Below are 20,825 nucleotides of genomic sequence, written 5' to 3'. Positions count from 1 at the left end.
TCGCAAAAAATGAGGATGCCGCAGGGACCAGGGTGGATGAGTTGGTGCCGACCTCGCCTCAAATTGCGTTGGGAGGCGCTGTGGATATGCTCGGGCTCAGCCGATCCGGGGCGTTGGGAGAGCCGGCAGCCTGACCCCCCGATGCGTGGGCCAATGGCACCTGTGGACACGAATCCTTGGCGTCTGGGGGAAACTGTGCTGGGCTGTGCAGGCGCAGGTCGGCCTCTGTATTTTTAGGTAGGAACTTAGGACCGAGGTGTTCTCGAGGTGCTTTCTGATCAAAAAGGCCGTCATCAACAGAGAGAAAAAGATCGAGAAGGGGTAGGTGCGTAAAAGAACTGAGCTAAAAAGGATTAAGCCAGGTAGGTACTCGTACTGGCAAAATAAATCGAGTGGATCAAAAAATCAGATCCAGTAAATACTTTTTTTGGGATGACTTTCGTTCGTTCCTAGCCGGTAGGTTACCGTCGAGGTTCGGTCGACATCTGCACTTCCATCCCTCAAGTCCGATGTGAAAGTATGTGGCCTTTCTGCCAGCACATGATGTGGCCGTGGCAAGCTTCACCTAACCAACATGCGTGCATGCGTCTATTCACCACCGAATCGGGGCCAGTGTTGAAAGTCTTGGCTTCTGTAATTCGCTTGTTTGTTCGTCATGATGGTGGCGCGGATGACAAGGTCACATATTAGTGGATCAAAGTAGCCCATCGGCAGGGCATCTGAACGGCAATTCTAGACTTCCACGTCGTCTTTTGGAAACTCGCAGTTGGTTGACTTGACCCGCATACTAGCTACTCAGGAGAGACATGCTGTGCGGGTTTATAAAAAGAAACCGCCTGGCCAACTTCGCTGTGGGCCGCATATTTCGAGGCCCGGGCTGAATCCTATGATACCTTGGGGGAGTGACGGCGGCAGAGGAGGATGTTTGTCTTCGGTTCCTCTCCAACAACCAGATAATGTATTCCGATACAGGCTTGATTGGATCCTAAAAATGGCCAACTATCCTTACCACGTTGCTTTCAGCCTCAGAAGGCACCGCGCACCTCGTCGAAGAGCTGCTGCCCCATGGTCCTCCGTCTGTTCCCATCACCCCCAGCCTGGTGCTGGGCTCCCGATGCAGCCCCCGTCGCTGCCCCTTCACTCTCGAGCCTCCTGCGCATCCCCTCAAACCTGTCGCTGCCCTTCTGACCTCTCATCCCCACAACCCAGCTAGGCACACGCCAGCCGGTCAAGGCTCCCGGTAGCAGTTCGCTGCGCCAAGCTTGGCCCACGAGCCACCCGACTCCCGCCCCGAGGAGCGAACCTGGCCATTGGAACAACGCCAGCTGGAATGCCATGAAGTACTTGATCGACTTGTCCGAGAACGCCATCCCGGGCGCTTCGTCGTTGTTAGTCGGGGCGCCCGTAGAGAGCGCAATCTTGTACTGATAAGTGTGCGGAACCATGGCATGGTACTGCGCTAGGATGGCAAAGATGAGCGGCGTGGGCCCGGCCGGCAGGAAGTCAAAGACCCCCCAGCTCAAGGGTCGAAGAATTCCCGTCAAGAGGATCGGCGGGATAATGGACGTGAGGAGCCCAGATACCAGGACAAATGACTGCGGTGCTGTTAGCAAAGTGTCCTTTTTCCAACCCCACACTCACTGCACTGCCCGAGTGCGTAACCTACGGCGTATTTCCTGGGACCCCACTGCATCTCAACAACGCGGAGGTTGTACAGGGCCATGGCTCCAAAGAGAACTTCGGACGAGTTGGTATAGCACAGTTGCCATATCAGCGCCCGCCAAGTCTGGCGGTATTGCAGGATGTGCGTCCCGACCGAGATATAGAAGTAATGCTTAATATCGAAAAGGGTGGCCCCGATCGAAGCCCCGATCAGCCCCATCACCAGGACGCGAGTCACGGGCGTGCTCGAAAACGACATGGCTGCCGATTTCTTCTTAATTATTCCTTAACGGGTCGGAACTTGGGATCCTGCTACTTGAACATGATATATGTCGAAAGCAATGGAAACGCAACCGTTGGAGGAGAATTGAATCCGCTGTAAGAGGGAACTGAGATGCAGTTCGACCTCTAGATAGCGGTCTCGGGCCGGGAAGAGGAAAAATGCGATTGCGAATGATGAGTCTCGGTATTGGCGGGACGGAAGTTGCGGCCAAGTCAGCCTTGATGTTGACACTTGCCTTGTAGTATTCGTACCCGCAACGTATGCACTGGCCTTTTCAGGGCAGACCAGTCAGGGATGCATCAAACGGCGGCTCGGGTGGGTCACAATGGCATCCGTCGGCCGATCAGATGGAAAATCTGAGACCCACCCAAGCACCGGACAGAGGCGCACGACCTTCCACGACACGCAATTGACCTGCCAGTTCCAGGTTCGTCATTCGCAGAGCCACAATTTCACCCTTGGCTGGCCACTCCTTCATCATCAACCTGCTCGTAATCCTGGCTGAGTCTGGGCATTCTCTCGTTTTTCCTTTTCAGTGATTTGGTTTTTATCATGGCGGCTGTTCTTTAAACCACAACACGCTTTCCTGAAAAATAGATTTCGTGATTTATTTGCGCCCATCTTGCCTCTTCTTGATTAGACTACGCGCGACCACAGCATCTTCCTGGTCAGACCACGCTCTACCGCAACGCCACCATGTCCGACTTGTATCTTTCTCGGATACGTAGTTGGTTTATGAGCTCGCCCCCCGCCGAATGGGCCCTCAACCGCCTCCGCTCGACCCTCATCGGTGCCCTGTCTCAAGGACCCATCCCGCAACATGTCGCCTTTGAGATGGACGGCAACCGCCGGTATGCGCGGAGCCACAAGATAGAAACGATCGAAGGTCATCATCTAGGCTTTGAAGCTCTTGCTCGGGTGCGTGCGCCTGTCTCTCCCATCTGCCCCCCTCGACGCGCTAACTGACTCGCCTCGACAGGTGCTCGAGGTCTGTTACAAGTGCGGCGTCAAGGTAGTGACGGTTTACGCCTTCAGTCTCGAGAACTTCCACCGCCCCAAGTACGAGGTCGACGGGCTTATGCAGCTTGCCAAACTTAAACTAGAACAGCTCATACAACATGGAGAGCTGCTAGACCGATATGGCGCGCGGGTGAAGGTGCTGGGGCGTCTCGATTTAATCCCCCCGGATGTCCTCGAGGTTGTTGAGAGGGCCGCCGCTACGACGAAAAACAACACTGAGTAGGAAACCCATTACGCGCCGCAGACATCGCACGCACAAACTGACGATCCCTTGTAGTTGCGTCCTCAACATCTGCTTCCCCTACACGTCGAGGGAGGAGATGACGACTGCGATCCGGACTACCGTTCAGGAGTACTCGACCACCCCGCGTCCGCACAGCACCCCGTTTTCTCAGAGCAGGATAACACAGAAAATCCTGTCCAAACAAACCGGCAAACCGGACCCACTCGAGCCCATCAGGGAATCACCATCCCCAACCCCATCCTCGGTGCAGTCCGACGACCAGGATGACGCCGTGTCGACCGCGACGACCCTACACTCTGACTCAACGGCCGTCAAGAGCGGTGGCGACGAGGAAACGGTGGCCATATACCCTAACGCGGAGACGATCACCCCGGAAACCATCGACAGTCACATGTACACAGCTGGCTGCCCTCCGCTCGACATATTCGTGAGGACTAGCGGCGTTGAACGGCTGAGCGACTTCATGCTGTGGCAGTGCCACCAGAACACCCACATATTCTTTCTCGAGTGTTTCTGGCCTGAGTTTGATCTTTGGAGTTTCCTGCCCGTGCTGGTGGAGTGGCAATGGCGACAGAAGCAGAAGGCGAGGGACGAGAGGCCGCGGCGGCGAGTGAAGGAGGCGTGAAGCTTTGGTTTGGTTTGGTTTTTAATGTAATAGAAATGTCACGATAGACATTGCACTGGGCGAGGCGTTCGGGACAGCGACAAGCCGGATGTTCTTCATTATTTTGCATATTCGAGACCCTCGTATTAGACCACCTTCCAAATCTTTAGTAGGGAATCGAGAGAGTGTCAGGATGCACATGGCCAAGCCAATTGGTAGGTCCTCGAGCTCGCTCTGCGCGTTCATGTGCTTGCCCTTTCTTATCTTATCTTTCCCCAGGAGCGGTGACGTATCAGAGCGCTCTGTCTATGCCAGCCCCACAAAATTGCTCCCCACAACCTGGAGAAGGCCGCTGCTAGTTGGTGGGCGGTGCTGGTGGTGCTGCCCGGCCCGGTTGCTGGTGGGAAAGATCCCGCGCTTCGAAAGCACCTTTTTTTCTCTGCTTTCTTAAAACACAGAAAAGCAGCGTGTCAAATGTGGATTTTAACGTACCGCCGGCTCTGAGAGATGCCCTCGCAACATTTACATCTCTTGCCATTGCTCTAATTTGAATTTCTAATTCCTTCCAGCCCCAGCTCACAAGCAGTCGACCGACAGAGACGGCGACCACACCAAAGCCGGCCCTCCTCCCTCTATCCTCGTCGTCTTTTCGAACAACCCACCGTCCCCCCCCCCCCCGAGTTCGCAATCCCTTTACCGTACCACTATTGACATTGGCCTCGTCGACTCGTTATGAAGACGGCAAAGCCACCGGCGTCGGAGGGCGCGACTGGTTCGAGTCGCAGACAACCGGTGCGCCAAACGCGAGTCAACCCACCACGCACATCCTCTCTCAATCGCGCCAACTCGTTGGCAAGTGCCCCTGCGGCGGAACAGCCCATCGATATTCTACCGGGGGTAACCCACTTTACCGATGCTATCACCGCCCTTCCGAAAGAACTCGTTCGCCACTTTACTCTACTAAAGGAAGTGGACGCTAAGATTTTCGCGCCCGAAGCCGCCCTCCTCCAACTTCTCCACAGCGCTGTCAACACGCCTCCCCTAGACCTTGCCAGGCCGCTCAATGATGCGCCGAGCACCACCGCCTCGGTATCCGCGCCCATTAGCGCCCACAACAGCACCACCGAGCCCGCAAACCCCTCGGCACCCTCCTCCGATGGCGCGGCCAGCAGTGTATTTGATCCCGCCAACATCCCTCGCCGTACCATCTTCCGCGACACCGCGTTAAAGATACAAGAAATGTTAGTGTCCTTGGAGGAAAAGAACCACGTCATCGCTACTGCCAATGACGCCCTACAAAAACAATTGTCCCGCATCGAGGATATTTGGCCACACCTCGCGGCCGAGTTCAGCGAGGAAGCAAAATGGGGCAGCGCTACACATTGGGCATATGTCGAAAACAGGCAGGCTAAGGCCAACGATAAACAAGCAGAGCGGTCGCGCCGAGAGGGCGCTGCTACCCTCTCGGCAGCCGCCCAGGCCCTGGCCGAGGAGGCCGCTGCTCGAAGTAACGACAGGAAGCAAGCCATGGCTGCCAAGAAAAGCGCGAAGAACCAGGCTGCCGATGTGGACGGCGAGAAAGCGCAGGAAGGCGGGAAGAAAGCCCCCGGGGGAAAGTCACGGAAACCTCTGCCCGACTCCGGGCCAGTTGGACTCGGCATTACTCCTGGCCCTCCGGGGGCCGCCCCGGCCGGCAAGAGACGCAAAGTGGAGGCAAAGCCTAACGGAGGAGCCCCTACGGAGCGCGCAATGGGGTCAGTATTTGGGACAAACGCTGCGAAACAGAGGACTACGAGCCCGAGGGAGACGCCTGCGCCAGAGAGCGGGAACAAGAAACGCAAGGCACTCCCTTCGTCGAGCGGACAGGCAAAGAAGAGGTAGGCTTCGCTTTAAACACTTTCTCGGTTATCTACATCACTAACCAACTCAACAGCAGGACCACAGCCGCAATGTCGCCGTCTGTTACATCTTCCCCGGTAATCGGTTCATTCCCCGACCCCGTCCGGCGCGGCTCACCAGCGCCGTCGCTTACCGCACCCAGGCCTGCCTCCTCTCGGGCGCGCCAGAACTCTACACAGTCGAATGTTGAGGGCATGCGGCAACATCTACCGTCCGCGGCATCTAGCAAACCGACCGCGACCCCGCAAGGGACGCCTGACCTGGGTCAAGTGAGCAACGGTGCGAGGACAACGGCAGATGCAAAGATTCAGAAGGAGGCCACTGTCCCCATCATGAACAAACCGAATCCTGTAAAGCCAGAGACTGAGGCACCCCAACCGGCGCCAGAGCCGGCACAAAACAGCAGCAAAAAAGAAACGGCGGCCAAACCAGGCGACGAGCCTGCCCCGCTTGTCAAGGAGACGGCGCCCCTCGCCATCCAGCCCGCTTCGGTGGCCATGGTCAAGACTAAGAGCGGGCGAGCAAGCAAGCCGTCCACCCCAGCGACCGCAACCTTCGCCGAGGCCGCATCGTCAACAGCTGCCCCCACAACAGCCCGCTCCCGGCCGTCACGCAACAACAATAATAATAACAACAATATCAACGCCGAAGGCGCCAACGGCGCCGCCGGGACCGGCCCCTCCAGCAACGCAACCACCACCGCCGCCCCGACAACGAAGAGGAGCCACAAAAAGGGTGCCTCCATCTCCGCCACGGCCGCAGCACACGCCCAGCAACAAGCTGCCGCCACCGCCGCCGCGGCTGCCACAGCCTCCAACAGTCCAGCCACCTCGGCCAAAGACAAAGACAAGGAAAAGGACCATACCAAAGACTCAGCACCAACCGGCAACAGCGTCGGCGTCGGCGGCAGCGGCGGGGGCGCCGCCACCACCAAGAAGGACAGCGGCGGCAAGACCGCAGCAGCGGCTAACGCGAAGGGCGGCGGCAGCGGCGGCACCGCCGGCGCCGCTGCCTCCGCCACTGCCGTTGATGACGACGACGAGGAGGAAGAGGAGCAGGAGGTGGCTGATGAGGACCTATATTGCTACTGCAACCAGGTCAGCTACGGCGAGATGGTCGCGTGCGATGGTGATGGCTGCCCGCGCGAGTGGTTCCACCTCGAGTGTGTGGGGTTGAAGGTCGCGCCGAAGGGGAATGGTATGTTTATTATTTCTTTATTGTTTTTTTCTGTCTACGATGGGTGGCGGTGGTGGTGGTTACAGCAACCGATCCCTACCATTTCCGATCGAGCTGAGCTTGCCTTGCCTTGCCTCGAACTGGACTCAGTTCGGGGATTGGTGATGGTGTTCATTCATTCATCCCCCCATCCCCGATCAATCCCGTCCCCAGACCCCTTCCCATCGCTTGATCCCCCCCCCCTCTCTTGGCTTGTAATGCACGGTCAGCACTAACGATCTGGTGTCTTGCAGCGAAATGGTATTGCGAGGATTGCAAGAAGCGGCTGAAGATCGCCGAGCGGAGGTGAACGGCTGGGCATGTTTTATCCACTTTCACCGCCCGCCCTTCATATCGGTAACCCTCGCTCCTCTGTTGCCCTGTCACAGCGTTTCGTGTCCGTATACTTCCGGTGTTGTTGGTTGGGGTCTTTTTGGGAGGGGATGTAGCAGTCGCTTGACCTGGAGTTAGTGTTGTTGTTTCCTTTTCGGAGTTAGGGACCGCTTCAAGAACGGCGCTTGGACGCTGCGTCGTGGTGCGCTGGCTCCATGGATAGATGGATGGATGGATGTATGTAATCCATTGAGGGGTCTGAATATATTTTATCTGGCGCCGATCCGTGGTTGATTACCTTTCTGGGTTAACAGTGTGGTGACACAAGATGTACGGCACATCGGGGCCGCAGCTGTGGTGTGGCTCGTGTGGGCAGAACCCTGTTTTTTCCCCCTTCTTGTGCCCTCGTTCCGCTGGGGTTGGGTTGCTTTGCACCTTGCAGCTTGCCTGCAGCTTGCAGATGCTGCAGCTTCCATCCTCTTCCATGTGCTGGTGGTGCACGGATTGTATTTCGATGCCACGGTAGTTGCTTGGCAGCGGGTTTATGTGTCCTTTTGAGGAGCTGTGATCATACTCCTGAGCTTGTGCACCTTGCGGGTTCCCCTGCTGTGAAGCTTGTGCATTTCAGATGGAGATCATCGAATCCGGATCCATCTGGGCCTGGCCGTTCGCTTGGCAACCCCCGAGGCGAGAAGATGTCGGATTTGTTGGGCGTTTTCTGCTGCATGCTGCCGAGACGCGATCAGCAAGGGCGGGACGAACGGTTTTGCTGAGGTGGCATGCAGAAAGCAGTCATGTGAGCCTGGAAATACCACGTTGCAGTTTCAGCATCCCCGGCCGAGAACTTTGGGCTGGCTTCTGAGGGGAAGAGACGGTGGTCGGGAGGTATTCCCCCCTTCGTTTGATCGAAGCTAGAGCTCAATGATAATTTGAATTCCACCCGCTCGCCTCATTCCAAGGCGATCAGATAAGTTAAATGTTTTTGAGGGTCCAGGCCCCCATCTACGGGCCGGAGTCGGAGATCGGGTCGGTAAGCTACCGGGTCCCGACCCAGCCACGATGCGACCCTGAGCCCAGATTGGTCGACCGAATCTTGGGGGTCCAAAAGTGCTAGGATCAGCCCAGCAGAAAAGGCCAAAAAAGAAAAAATCAGTGCAGGGACACGAAAACAAGCAGCAGGGGAAAAGCCTCGCTAGCGCGGCGCGGCTGCAAGCGGCTCCCCCGGACTTCGGTGACCCTTGCCGCAGAGGCGGGGCTAGGCCTGGCTCCAATGGCCTAGGTGATCAGACACCACGTGAACGGCTTGGTGAGAATGGGATGGGCCAACGCCGCCTGATGTTCGCCTTGGCTCAACAGATGAATCGCCAATGTCAGCAGCGTCGGGGACCGATTGGAAAAGGGGTCTTGGTCGGCTTGTCAGCTCGTCAGCTCGTCAGCTTCTCGGCGTTGAGGCGTTGCCTTCATGCCGTGTCTCAGCATTTGCATCAAGCATCGCCCGACAAGCAGTCGCTGAGTGGTTCTCGAGTATCGCCGATTGAAACAAGCCCTCCTCGTGTGGCCTCGTCTTTCAGATATCCGAGTTGGGCCGAGTCAAGGAACCCAAAGAGCAACTCCGCGATCAAGAAGATAGAAACGAATACCGAACAACGGGTTGAGGTTCCAGTGATTATGTAAGATGAATGTTTCGAAACCTCCCAAAGCTCTGCAGCACATGAGGTCCGTTTGCGGAAAGAGAGCGACGAGCCTTCGCGTGTCGTGCTTCATCAATGTGATCATCGCCATCTTTTCGCAAGTGGGCAATTTACAGACTGCATTTTGCAGCTTGCCCGATGCGACGTCCCAATTGTGTGGTTGGTGGAGGAGGGTGCAACCCATTACGTATCTCGAAGTTCCTGCACTCTCAGCTGCCGCCATGCAACATGATGTTTGTGGCGTGCCATGGAAGCTCGGTTCATTTTGGGGTAGGTGGCAAGGGTAGTAGACTCGAATGGCTGGTCTGGGCCAATCGAACTTGGCATCGAATTCGTCAACTCCTCGCCGTTTCGGCGTCGGGGCTCCCGCCGCTTGTGATCAACAGCTGCGCAGCATACATGAAGCCAGACAGTTGGGCAGGGACGGGCTTTATACACTACACTAACTATGGGCTGTGCGTGCCGCTGAGAAACTGACAACAAACACGAGGGGTGCACGAGGCGAAAATTTTCAACGGGCCGACGCTGTGACTGGCCTCCGCTCTCTCGAAGCTCCATTTGCCATGCCAGGATATTCCCACATTTCAGCGTCAAAGGGTTGTCGTAGGTGCGTGGGTGCAGCAACCCCGCGGAGGCGGCAAACACGTCTGCGGTCAGCCACCCAGTCGGAGCTCCTCTGTGCTGATGTGTTTAGAGATTTGCCAGCCTGAACTGCGTTGTGTGTCTTCGGGCTGATCCGTGTCCTGCTTTTGAGGGCGGCTTAGTTGTGGTCAATTCGCCAGCTTCCAGGTTATTTCTCGGCCTGTATCGGAGTTGCGCCTGACGTATTTCTTCCTGAACGCCCGCTTAAACCGATGACTCCTACCTCCCGAAATTGTACACATACATTGTCCAGCACTCGGCCTTTAATATTGTTTGCTTTCGTCCGACAGCACCGCCGAATATTCTAGCTATTCCCGTCCGTTGTTCTCCGCGGGGCCTTTGTCGTTTGACTCACTCAAACATCGAGCTTCCCGAATCGCCGTGTCACACCCACACACCCCAAGGGTGCCGCCGCCCACTCGTTCAACCCGGTCTCGCCCGCTCGACAGCACCCCGCAAGCCAACCGCAACGCGAGGAATTGCATTTGGACAGACAGCGACGCACAACCTCGACTCCACGACCCCTGCAGGGCCGCGATTTTTTATTCACTGGCACGACTGGGTCCGTTGGCCCTCGAATCCACGCTATCAATCGAGGGTTCATCGCATCTCCAGACGGCGGCTGGGCAGGTTCACGAATTCAATTTGCGGATCCAAATTCCATCGCTCGCATCTTCCCCGCACTGCGGCGTCGCGAGCCTTCCTGTTACCTAACACACCGGTTCCTTGACTAATAGAAAGAGACCGGCGCCATCCGCCTTCCTTCCGGGTCCTTGTGAGACCAGACCATTGCCTGGACCTCGTTCGCCAACGCACCTGCCGACTGGCCAAAAAACCCCAGGCTTAAGCTCCGCATCAAATCACGGATCCATTGTCCGTCCGTGTACTCCTCCTTCCCTTCCGGCCAACCTGTCGCCATCCCACTGCTGCATCGCGCACCTGACCGCCTTGCCCTGCAACAACCGCTTGTAATTTTGCCCGGGGGCCACGCCAAGCCCCGTCTTATCCGCCAGCACCCCCCCTGGCCCTCTCCTCTCTCCCCCCCCCCCCCCCCGATGGCGGTCTCCAAGCCAAGACCGCAGCCAGGCCGCCTGCAACCCCTTCGGCCCTCGCCGGACTACAAAGCCATGCTGGCCGACGATAATTCCCGACCTGGGACCCCGGACCGGGTCTCTCGTTCTTCCTTCTCATCCATCCGCGAACACGACAACATCCTCCCCCAGTCCTTCTCTCAATCCAAAGTCTCGTCCTATTTCAACGCCGATAGTGACGAGGTCGCCATCCTCGACGACACCCCGACGACTAGCCCGCCCGTCACTCCCAGCGCCTCCAGCACTTCGTCGGCCCGGGCGCTCAACATGATCCAGACCCAGTTCCAGCCTCCCGTTACCAACCCTAACAGTAAACTCCTCGGATACTGGACGCCGGCCGACAGCTTCCAGGGCTGGAAGGGCATCCAGGTCAGGGGCAAGCTCGCGAGCAAGAGCTTTGGTGATCTTCAGGTCTTGCACCAGGTCTTTAGCAATCCCCCGCCTCGCCCGGCTAAGCGCGGTCAGAACAGATCCGGCGATGCCCCCATCGAGCGGTTGCCCACCGAGATACTGAGTAAGCTCTTCCTGGTTGCGCGTGGCCCCCCACGCCCACGTTGTGCGTCGTGTGTTGTGCATTGTGCGTTCGGCTAACATCGCTCCCCAGGCGCCATCATCAACCTACTCGCTCTTGATGTGCCTCCCAATGGTATCACGAGGCGCAATATCGATTTGATGTCGTTGCTGCTGACGTCCAGGACGTTGCATGTTGCGACCCTGAGCACGCTGTACAGCAGGATCACCATACCCCACTCGAGGATTTTTCAAAAATTCCTTGCCCACATCTCAGCCCACCCCAACCTGGGCACCATCGTGCGCCGGCTTGACTTTTGCCACTTCAATCCCTCCCAGCTATTTTTGACTGCTGCCGAGCGCTCCAAGGCGCGTAACCTGACGTCGGAGACGCTCCTGCAGTGCTTGGAGCTGACACCCCACCTCCAAGAGTTCCTCGGCCAGGAGTACATCGATGATGATCTCGATGCGGCAGTGCTGCAAAAGCTGTTCCTGGAGCTACCCCTGTTGAAGGCCATCGACTTTTGCGGTTGCACCTCGAACTCGTTCAAGGAATCGTTTCTGTCCGTCCTCTCGCCCAACTGGCCCAGGGAGTTGATGGTGCAACGGCTGTCGCTGCACAAGTGCCTGACGCTGCCGTCGTCGGTCTTCGAGGTGATTCTCCCGCGACTGGCCCGGCTCACGCACCTTGACGTAGCCGGCACCCGCATCACAGACACCGCTCTGTCCTCGATCCCCCCAACCGCCACGATCACACACTTGAACCTGAGCAAATGCACGTTGCTCTCGGCCAGGAACGTGATTGACTTCTTGGCAAACCATCCGGCCGTGAAGGGGCTGCAGTTCCTGAGCCTGGCAACGGACGCCAGAAGCCACCAGGCCTTTGATGCCGAGCATGTCACGGAGCTGCTTCCGATCTTCCCCAAGACGCTTAAGTCGCTCAATCTGAAGGGCAGCAAGATGGCGGCCTCTCACATCGATCTTCTGCGGCCGCTGACGAAGCACCTGGAAGAACTGGCGGTCGGTCGATCTCTATCGCTGCGGGATGTCAACCGGCTGTTTGTGCCGGACGAGGACGGCGACGTGACGATGGAGGTCGACTGGGTACCGCATAGCCTCCGGTACATCGACCTGTCGGACTTTTGGGGGCAGGAGCTCGATCTCGTCTATCTCTTCGGCAGCGCGTGCGCCATCCTCAAGTCGTTCTCGGAGCCGCTGGAGGTTGTCGAGCTAGCCGAAGATGTCTGTCGCCGCGTTAGCAAGTCCTCTACCGCGCTGCAGCGCATCGGCTGGCAGCTGTCCGAGTGCGGAAGCCGTGGCTGGATGGTGCGGCAGCCCAACAAGAACGCCACGGGGCCGCGAGACGACGGCCGCCGCAGCTGGAAGATGGGGGCCGAGTCGTGGGGGATGAGGAAGATACCCGTTGCTCATGCCGAGGTAGGGGGCATGTACGGCAACTTCATGTTTTCGCGGAAGCTCTGACCCGTCGGAGATTGCATTTTCTGCTCATTTTTCTTTTCCTTTCAGCGTAGTCGCTGCAGCATTGTTCGTCTTCGGTCCGGGGATTTTCGATACCATGGCAAGCGAACGGGGGCGGCGTTTCTTCTTGGCGTTTCTTTTTTTTTTCTTATTACACCGAGACTGGATGAACGGGAACGGAGTTTGGGGGAGCGGGCTGTTGTTGTGCTTCTTCCTTCATCGACTTCCGGTTGTCTTTTGGTTGCATCTGCACGGAGTTTCTGGGGAGAGAGAGAAGTCGGAAACCGGGAATATATCATGGAGCACAAAACGTTGGGGAAAAAAAAGAGAGGGAGAAGCACATGGCGCAAGGGCAAAGGCAAATCGCGTACGTTGTGTGCATAGGAGGGAGCGAGGAACGGGAACGCGATAAGTTGATTGTATAATTGTTTGATTATTGCCATTGTTGCGCTCTGGTTGAGAGAACGATTCCCGCTAGGGACTGATGATGATGGGTGGATGACGTCTTGAAAGTCTTGTCTGTGTTTTGTTTTTGCGACACTGTATTGTTTGGTCGATATTGAAATTGAATAAAACAGAGTAGTTGCCATAAGCCATCCATGGTTGTTTGTTTCATCTCAACTTGTTGAAGAAGGTCCCGAGGGAACTGGGGGTCCTCTTTATATCGCGCATGTGAAACCTTGAAACAGATAAGATGGGAGGTTTTAGCGGTCAGGATTACGGAATCACCCCCACTCGGATTAGGGAAGCTCGGCATGCAGGTGAGAGAGCGGGGTGACTACGGGCCAGAAAGGAACGATTGACGACTGGCTCCCTCCCGCGTTAGACGGCAGTTGGTGGTTTTGGCGCTGGTGCATGAAATCCTTTGAATCCCTACTCGTGTTTTCCCTTTGGATGGTCAGATTTGTTTGGGCTATCCACCGTTGCCAGTTTCGACGGCAGGGGATGACAAGCGGTGTGACTTTTTGGAAGGGGTTTTTATGTATCACCCCATCAACCAGCCCCAATGCGTTCCGGTTTCTTGTTTGACGATGGTTTCTGTGAGGTCTTCCAGTTAATTACCAGTTCGGGTGTCACCAACCAACCTGGAAATGGAGCGTGGGTAGGTCACTGGCTAACCCTCAGCAGGGGTCAATGTCTCTCTTGATAGGCACTGCATCCCCCCTGAAAAGCTCGCCGTTCACAGCCCACGCGGAAGTCCGGTTTCGAGGTGGGAGAGAGGTCACGCGGGTGATTGGAGGTTCCCTGGGATTGGGTCAAAACAACCATGCCGAGCTTGGCAGTTTTTCATGTCCGGATAAGACGGGGAGGTGCACGAACATGGAGCAACAAGTGGTCGAAGCAAAAAAACACTTACACGATTGCATTTGCAAGATCAATCTCATCATCTATACCCCTGGCCTGCGGTACGAAGGTACATATATTTTCGATGCCCACTCTCACCCTTCCTTGTCTCGTTCTCAGTCAGGTTGCTCCCTCTCGCCCACTTGACGTCACTTTAACTTTGATCATACTTTCTGTCATTAAACCTGTCTGCAGAGCTGAAGGTTATGATCTTAGGGTATGTCGTTAATATTCCATGGCTCGCCGAGGTGTTGGTCATAGCCACAGGAAGTGCAATCCCCTTCTCCTATCAAAACATGACCACCCAACCCCCAAAACAGTCATCTTCGTAACAGGACTTCCCATACCAACGGTACAACAATCGATATCCCTGTTTCACTCGCCAAGGGACCACGAACGTCGGTTCCGACTTTTAGACCCCGATGCGGCCCCAATCTGATACTCTTACCTTTGTTCTGCGATGCACACCAATACCGCCTCCCACATGCCCGAATACTATTAATCAGTTTAGCACGTAAAGAAGATTTGAAGAAATCGCCCTTTCGACGGAGGCCCTGGTGCATGCAGGATGAACAGCCTAAGGGGCCTTGGGGTAAGCTGAGTATTAGAATGTTTCTTGTTAACGTAAGTTTCCAGCTGCTGAAGCATGGCGTAAACATTGAGAAAAGAAAAGGCAAAGATTATTCTTTTTTGTAAGCATGGTGACTCACTGGAGACCTAAGGTTAAGGTGTTGTGGCGTAGACATGGAAGGCTTCCTCCTGCCTGTCTCTTGAGATATCACACAGTAAATGGACGAAGACGTCACAGGTTTTCCGTCAAAGTTCTGCCTCCAGGATTTGGGGTGCAGACTATCTCTAAAACTAGAGCGGCAAGTATTTTGAAGGAACATATGGCAACGGCCGGTAAAGGGTGTGTCTAAGACGGTGGTGTGATGCGGAAGAATTGGGAATGCAATCATGACAGAGAGTTAACATTTGATGTTCAGGCATTAAAACGGGGAGTATTAAACTCAGCTAGATGTAGAACACCAACACTGCTGGCCGTGGATGGGTGCGTACAGCAGTTCGACAGATTGTCAGGGGCACTTACACGGGAGGTACGTATCTTTTACGACTCCGTGTGCAGTACAGTATTTGCACTATAGGGGTCAAATCCCGCCGAGGCTTTGCCGACGCGCGGCTCAAACAAGGCAGGCAAGCTCAAGCCAACAATTGGAGCCAAGCCAGCCTCAGGCCAGCAGCTCCGACCTCCTACGCCGCCCCAAGTTGGTTGGTTGTTGGAACCTGGAACCGATTCCCCATCCTCCCACCAACAACCCGTCCACCACTACGACACCCATTATCACCAACTACCATCGCCACGGTTAACGCCCCCGCCCGACCGTCGCGATGGCACCGACACGAGATACGCCGTTCCGCTCGGCGGACATGAGCATGGTGCAGCTCTACATTTCCAACGAAATCGGTCGCGAAGTCGTCAATGCCCTCGGCGAACTCGGTTTGGTGCAGTTCCGAGACCTCAATGGGGAAATGAGCGCCTTCCAGCGTGCATTCACCCAGGACATTCGCCGTCTTGACAATGTCGAGCGCCAGCTGCGTACGTCGCCTAACAGCAATTGGACACCCCCCCCCCAAGCCCCTCGCTAACCGCTGGCACGCATGCATGCAGGCTACTTCCATGCCCAGATGGACAAGGCCGGCATCGCTCTTCGCAAGCTCGATTTGGATGTCGATACCCTCGCCCCGCCTACCACCACCGAGATCGACGAGCTCGCCGAGCGCAGCCAGAGCTTGGAGCAGCGCGTGTCCTCCCTGAACGAGAGCTACGAGACCCTGAAGAAGCGCGAGGTCGAGCTGACCGAATGGCGCTGGGTTCTACGGGAGGCCGGCGGCTTCTTCGACCGCGCCCACGGCAATGTCGAGGAGATCCGTGCCTCCACCGATAACGACGACGCCCCTCTGCTGCAGGACGTGGAGCACCACCTTTCGGCCCCGGAGGTCGAGCGGTCCTTCTCCGGCATGAACATCGGCTTCGTTGCCGGGGTGATTGCCCGTGACCGTGTGGCTGCTTTTGAGCGGATCTTGTGGCGCACCCTGCGCGGCAACCTGTACATGAACCAGGCCGAAATCCCCGATCCGCTCGTCGATCCCACCACCAACGAGCCCGTGCAGAAGAACGTGTTTGTCATCTTCGCCCACGGCAAGGAGATCCTGGCCAAGATCCGGAAGATCTCCGAGTCCATGGGCGCCGAGGTGTACAATGTCGACGAGAACAGCGATCTGCGGAGGGACCAGGTGCACGAGGTCAACGCCCGCCTCAACGACGTCCAGAGCGTCCTCCGCAACACCCAGCAGACCCTCGAGGCCGAGCTCACCCAGATCTCGCGGTCTCTATCGGCCTGGATGATTCTCGTGGGCAAGGAGAAGGCCGTCTACAACTCACTCAACAACTTCTCCTACGACCGTGCCCGCCGCACCTTGATCGCCGAGGGCTGGTGCCCGACCCACGATCTGCCGCTCATCCGGTCGACTCTGCAGGACGTGACCAACCGAGCCGGCTTGTCGGTGCCGTCCATCATCAACGAGATCCGCACCAACAAGAAGCCGCCAACGTACCTCAAGACCAATAAGTTCACCGAGGCCTTCCAGACCATCGTCAATGCCTACGGCACGGCCACGTACCAGGAAGTCAACCCGGCCATCCCTGTCATCGTCACCTTCCCGTTCCTGTTCGCCGTCATGTTTGGTGATCTTGGCCACGCCATCATCATGCTTTGCGCCTCGTTGGCCATGATCTACTGGGAAAAGCCGCTAAAGAAGGTCACCTTTGAGCTTTTCGCCATGGTTTATTACGGCCGTTACATCGCCCTGGTCATGGCTGTCTTCTCCATCTACACTGGTCTCATCTACAACGACATCTTCTCCAAGTCCATGACGCTATTCAAGAGTTCGTGGGAGTGGGACGTTCCCGAGGGCTTCACCACCGGCCAGACGGTCACCGCGCGGATCCGGGACCCCAACTACCGCTACCCCTTTGGCCTGGACTGGCGCTGGCACGGCACCGAGAACGATCTGCTGTTCAGCAACAGCTACAAGATGAAGATGAGTATCATCCTCGGCTGGGCCCACATGACCTACTCTCTCTGCTTCGCCTACATCAACGCCCGCCACTTCAAGCGGCCCGTCGACATCTGGGGCAACTTCCTCCCCGGCATGATCTTCTTCCAGGCCATCTTCGGCTATTTGGTTATCTGCATCATCTACAAGTGGACCGTCGACTGGTTCGCCATCGGCCAGCAGCCCCCCGGCCTGCTTAACATGCTCATCTACATGTTCCTCCAGCCCGGCTTCATTGACGTGCCGCTGTACCGCGGTCAGAAATACGTCCAGGTCGGTCTGCTGCTCCTTGCCCTCGTCCAGGTGCCCATCCTCTTGTTCCTCAAGCCCTTCTACCTGCGCTGGGAGCACAACCGCGCCCGCGCCAAGGGCTATCGCGGCATCGGTGAGCGCTCGAGAGTGAGCGCGCTGGACGAGGACGACGATGCTGGTGCCAACGGGAGGCACAGCGTGGACAGTGCCGGCGAGGGCGCCGCTATGATCGCGCAGGATCTGGATGGGGATGATGACGATGGCCATGGTGGCCACGGCGGCGAGTTTGATTTTGGCGAGGTCATGATTCATCAGGTCATTCACACCATTGGTACGTTTTGCCCCCATTTCCCGGTCTATCCTACATACCCTATCCTTATTCGATGAATCGGCCCACTAACCCATGCGTGCGTCACGAACAGAATTCTGCCTCAACTGTGTCTCGCACACGGCGTCGTACCTCCGTCTCTGGGCACTGTCCCTCGCCCATCAGCAGCTCTCGGCTGTGCTGTGGTCCATGACCATGGGCCCTGCCCTGGCCGGGTCGGGTATCGGAGGCGCCATCTTCTTGGTCATTGTCTTTGCGGCTTTCTTTTGTCTAAGCTGTATCATTCTGATTATTATGGAGGGTGTTTCCGCTATGGTAAGTTTTCTGTTCTTTTTTTTTTCCTACTCCATCCCTCGCCGGGGGGGGGGGGGGTAAGAATGGATGGAGGGATGAAGTGGGGCCGTTTTTTATCCTGTGATGGAACGATGCTAACAATTCTTTTACAGCTTCACTCGTTGCGTCTGGCGTGGGTCGAGTCGTTCTCCAAATTTGCCGAGTTTGGCGGGTGGCCGTTTGCGCCTTTCTCGTTCAAACAGCTGCTGGAGGAGTCAGAGGAGTTGAAGGAATATATGGGATGATGGCGGTTCGGAATCGGCAGTAGGGCTTTGGAGATTTGTCCTGCGCTGCGGATGTGTAGAATAGTATAGCATGCATGCATAGAGATCAATGGCGGATTTTGTTTTGTTTGCTTTGTTGGTGTTGCTGTTTCCCTCTGCTCTGCTCTGCGTAGTCGCCTTCCGATATTTGGGTATCTGGGAGGAGGTGGGGGTTTAAGTCCAAGGGTCCTGCATGATACCAATCACGATGGTGAGTCTTAAGTAACCCCCACCCTCCTCCTCGCTCGGCATTCAAGCAGCCAAACCTGCCCATTGCCGGATTCCAACCGCGGCATGTACAGATACGAATGTACATACATAGCCAGCTCTCTGGTGCACCGACAAGCCAATCGGTCAGCTAGTCAGGGAGACGGTAACCCTGAGGGGTCGCGTGCTCAGAGCTTTCGTCTAATTTCCCTCGCCCTTACGGAGCTGAAATCGGTGGCATTGGAGGTGACAGCAGTGGCATAATTGTGATATGGGGTACATGTCCCGGAAGTAGCTTGCTTCGGTGATGGAAGGTGGTTTGGGGCTGTCGTCCTGGGCGTGGGGTGTAAATCCCGCATCCGGTCATCTCCGGACAGGAACTGACTGGAAGATGTTTCATGGGGTTGGCTGCGTGGGTTGTCCAAGTCCTTCGGTCTTGTGATTGGCACTATGTTTTGGGAAGTACAAGGGAAACTAAATATCGAATACGAAGTACCTGCATAATAGGGGTCCGGTGTGCCCCCTTTCGGGCTTCAACTTGTATGTCAAGGTTTTGTTTGGGTGTATCGAAGATCTCGACGCCTAATCCGGGCAAAGAGCTGTGGCTGTCTGATAGGTCCCGAGTGTGGGGGAGGCATTTAAAGGTGCACTTCTTCGCACCAGGAACGGACCAGTTATCATCAGCTATCATGGCCTCGCTACCTATCTTGACTCGACAACGTGGGAGTGGGTTCCCGATCTGGTGTTACCACACCTGGCGTGCCTCTCCTGATGGACTTGTCTGTTCTGGACCTACCGGGTGAGTGGCAGTACTGATCGGCGGCTAGAGAGTACCGGTACAAAACGGAGACTCGACAATGTGATGGAAGATGGGGCCTCATGGCCCTAGCCGAAAGCCGGTCTCTGAGGAAATACTGTGAAAAGCTTGAACGGCGGAGTCGGGCTTGATACGGCCACCCCGTTACTCTTACCCTCCTCCAGATCTCGGTACCCATACCCCGTTCCTCGGCCGGTCCGGCGCTTGCATGCTGTGTAACCCGAGCCTTGAAACCTCCGGCAGACGCAGGTTGGTTGCCCGGAAAACGCCGGCCGTCGGGATTCAGGGGTAAACTCAGAATCACCGGCTTCGCCTCGTCCGAAGCTCCTTCACATTGGGACTATTATTTCTTCCCGTGCCGATGTCGATCGATGATTTGGGGGCCAAAAAAGGAGTCGTTTCTATTTCCGCTGCCGGCCGGGTGGTCCCCGTGCTAAAGAAAAAGGAATATGCATCACCACCACCAACCACCACCCTACATCTTCATGGGGCTAAACCCACGACACCCTTTCATCGTCAATACCTGGCCAGCTCATATCCCCAGGATCCTGCCCCCCACTCAGCCACAGGCCCGGGACCCGGGGAAACCCAAAATAACCCCCAAGAATGAAGCTAATGTACAGAGATGCGGCCCAACCCCCCCACGCCGCACACCTGCAGCACTTACACGCCATAGCCGCGTTTCAACATCCCGACTCTGGATCCACGACCCGCATCCCAGGAACGAGGTTCCGCATCGATCGCAAAACCACAAATAAGAAGTCGTGCGTTCCCCGTCCCCTGGCCCAATGCAGTAAGCGATCGCGCTCCCCAGATGCAGATGCAGAAGCGAAGCCAAATCCGCCTGCACTTACATGGCAGAGCGAAACAAACACAGCCGGCCACCTTGTGTCAGGACTATCTCTCCCACCTTCCCATCACGGACCAGAAGATATGCTGGTTTAGTAATTGCGCTTTTCGTAAATCGTTAGTTATGTCTGTAATACCCGTAAGCTCAACGCCAAACACACAACACCACACACACCCTCCCCCCCCTTGCTATGTACTTCCGCCGTGCCTCACACCAACAGCTTACAAAAGTCCCACCATGAAACAAACACATGTACGTCGTACCACCAAACCCGTGCCTGCCAACAAGTACGACGCCATCACCGCAAGCAAGGCAGGGTGTGTATGTAATTAATCACATTCCAAACCCGACGGTATTGTATCACAAGTAAGTGAGAATTGTACATACATACGATACGGCCGCGACCCAACGTCTCTTTTTACGCCCCACGACAGCATACAACAGCACATACGAGCCTCTTCGTAGTACGTGCCGTGCCGTGTTTTCTTTGCTGGGGATGAAACAATCAACAACCCATTCCGGGGTTGATGCCGTGACCAATGGGGAAGCAATTGGTTGTAACAAGCTTCATTTGAGAAACAGATGGCTTACGTAGTCTACTCCAAATGCCATGGTTAGTTGGTTGGTTGCTATTCTGTTTG

At 56.2% G+C, this 20,825-nt stretch overlaps 6 protein-coding genes across 6 annotated transcripts; 3 read left to right on the top strand and 3 right to left on the bottom strand.

Annotated features, from left to right (window-relative positions):
* Positions 1-638: 638 nt before the first annotated feature.
* On the bottom strand, positions 639-2,243 carry F5144DRAFT_401909 (uncharacterized protein). The gene is made up of 2 exons (XM_066784841.1): positions 1,667-2,243; positions 639-1,595 (listed from the first exon to the last, which is right to left on the bottom strand). The coding sequence occupies exons 1-2, from the start codon at positions 1,919-1,921 to the stop codon at positions 1,026-1,028; spliced, it is 825 nt and encodes a 274-aa protein (XP_066638319.1). The 5' UTR covers positions 1,922-2,243; the 3' UTR covers positions 639-1,025.
* A 398-nt stretch (positions 2,244-2,641) lies between these two features.
* Positions 2,642-7,053, top strand: F5144DRAFT_596716 (putative undecaprenyl diphosphate synthase-domain-containing protein; the record flags this gene model as incomplete). The annotated part of the gene is made up of 9 exons (XM_066790825.1): positions 2,642-2,863; positions 2,925-3,184; positions 3,243-3,756; positions 3,798-3,846; positions 3,984-4,028; positions 4,093-4,097; positions 4,552-5,690; positions 5,750-6,913; positions 6,975-7,053. 9 exons carry the CDS (start codon positions 2,642-2,644, stop codon positions 7,051-7,053), a joined length of 3,477 nt encoding a protein of 1,158 aa, XP_066638318.1.
* Positions 7,054-10,423: 3,370 nt separating this feature from the next.
* On the top strand, positions 10,424-12,697 carry F5144DRAFT_401810 (uncharacterized protein). Its single transcript, XM_066784840.1, has 2 exons — positions 10,424-11,198; positions 11,289-12,697. The coding sequence occupies exons 1-2, from the start codon at positions 10,649-10,651 to the stop codon at positions 12,674-12,676; spliced, it is 1,938 nt and encodes a 645-aa protein (XP_066638317.1). The 5' UTR covers positions 10,424-10,648; the 3' UTR covers positions 12,677-12,697.
* Positions 12,698-14,203: 1,506 nt separating this feature from the next.
* On the bottom strand, positions 14,204-14,708 carry F5144DRAFT_587461 (uncharacterized protein). The gene has a single exon (XM_066789843.1). It carries the CDS (start codon positions 14,674-14,676, stop codon positions 14,338-14,340), a length of 339 nt encoding a protein of 112 aa, XP_066638316.1. The 5' UTR covers positions 14,677-14,708; the 3' UTR covers positions 14,204-14,337.
* Positions 14,709-15,229: 521 nt separating this feature from the next.
* F5144DRAFT_587460 (vacuolar ATP synthase 98 kDa subunit) lies at positions 15,230-18,390 on the top strand. The gene is made up of 4 exons (XM_066789842.1): positions 15,230-15,614; positions 15,687-17,717; positions 17,809-18,029; positions 18,161-18,390. Exons 1-4 carry the CDS (start codon positions 15,407-15,409, stop codon positions 18,290-18,292), a joined length of 2,592 nt encoding a protein of 863 aa, XP_066638315.1. The 5' UTR covers positions 15,230-15,406; the 3' UTR covers positions 18,293-18,390.
* Positions 18,391-19,976: 1,586 nt separating this feature from the next.
* Positions 19,977-20,390, bottom strand: F5144DRAFT_587457 (uncharacterized protein; the record flags this gene model as incomplete). The annotated part of the gene is made up of 1 exon (XM_066789841.1): positions 19,977-20,390. A coding segment is annotated over one exon (222 nt), but the record flags the coding sequence as incomplete, so codon positions are not given.
* Positions 20,391-20,825: the final 435 nt, after the last annotated feature.

Source organism: Chaetomium tenue (genome assembly GCF_020726465.1).
Source record: "Chaetomium tenue strain MPI-SDFR-AT-0079 chromosome Unknown F5144scaffold_8, whole genome shotgun sequence".
Classification (NCBI taxonomy): Eukaryota; Fungi; Ascomycota; class Sordariomycetes; order Sordariales; family Chaetomiaceae; genus Chaetomium; species Chaetomium tenue.
The sequence above is the reverse complement of the archived record's forward strand: the minus strand, read 5'-3'. Positions and strand labels throughout refer to the sequence as shown.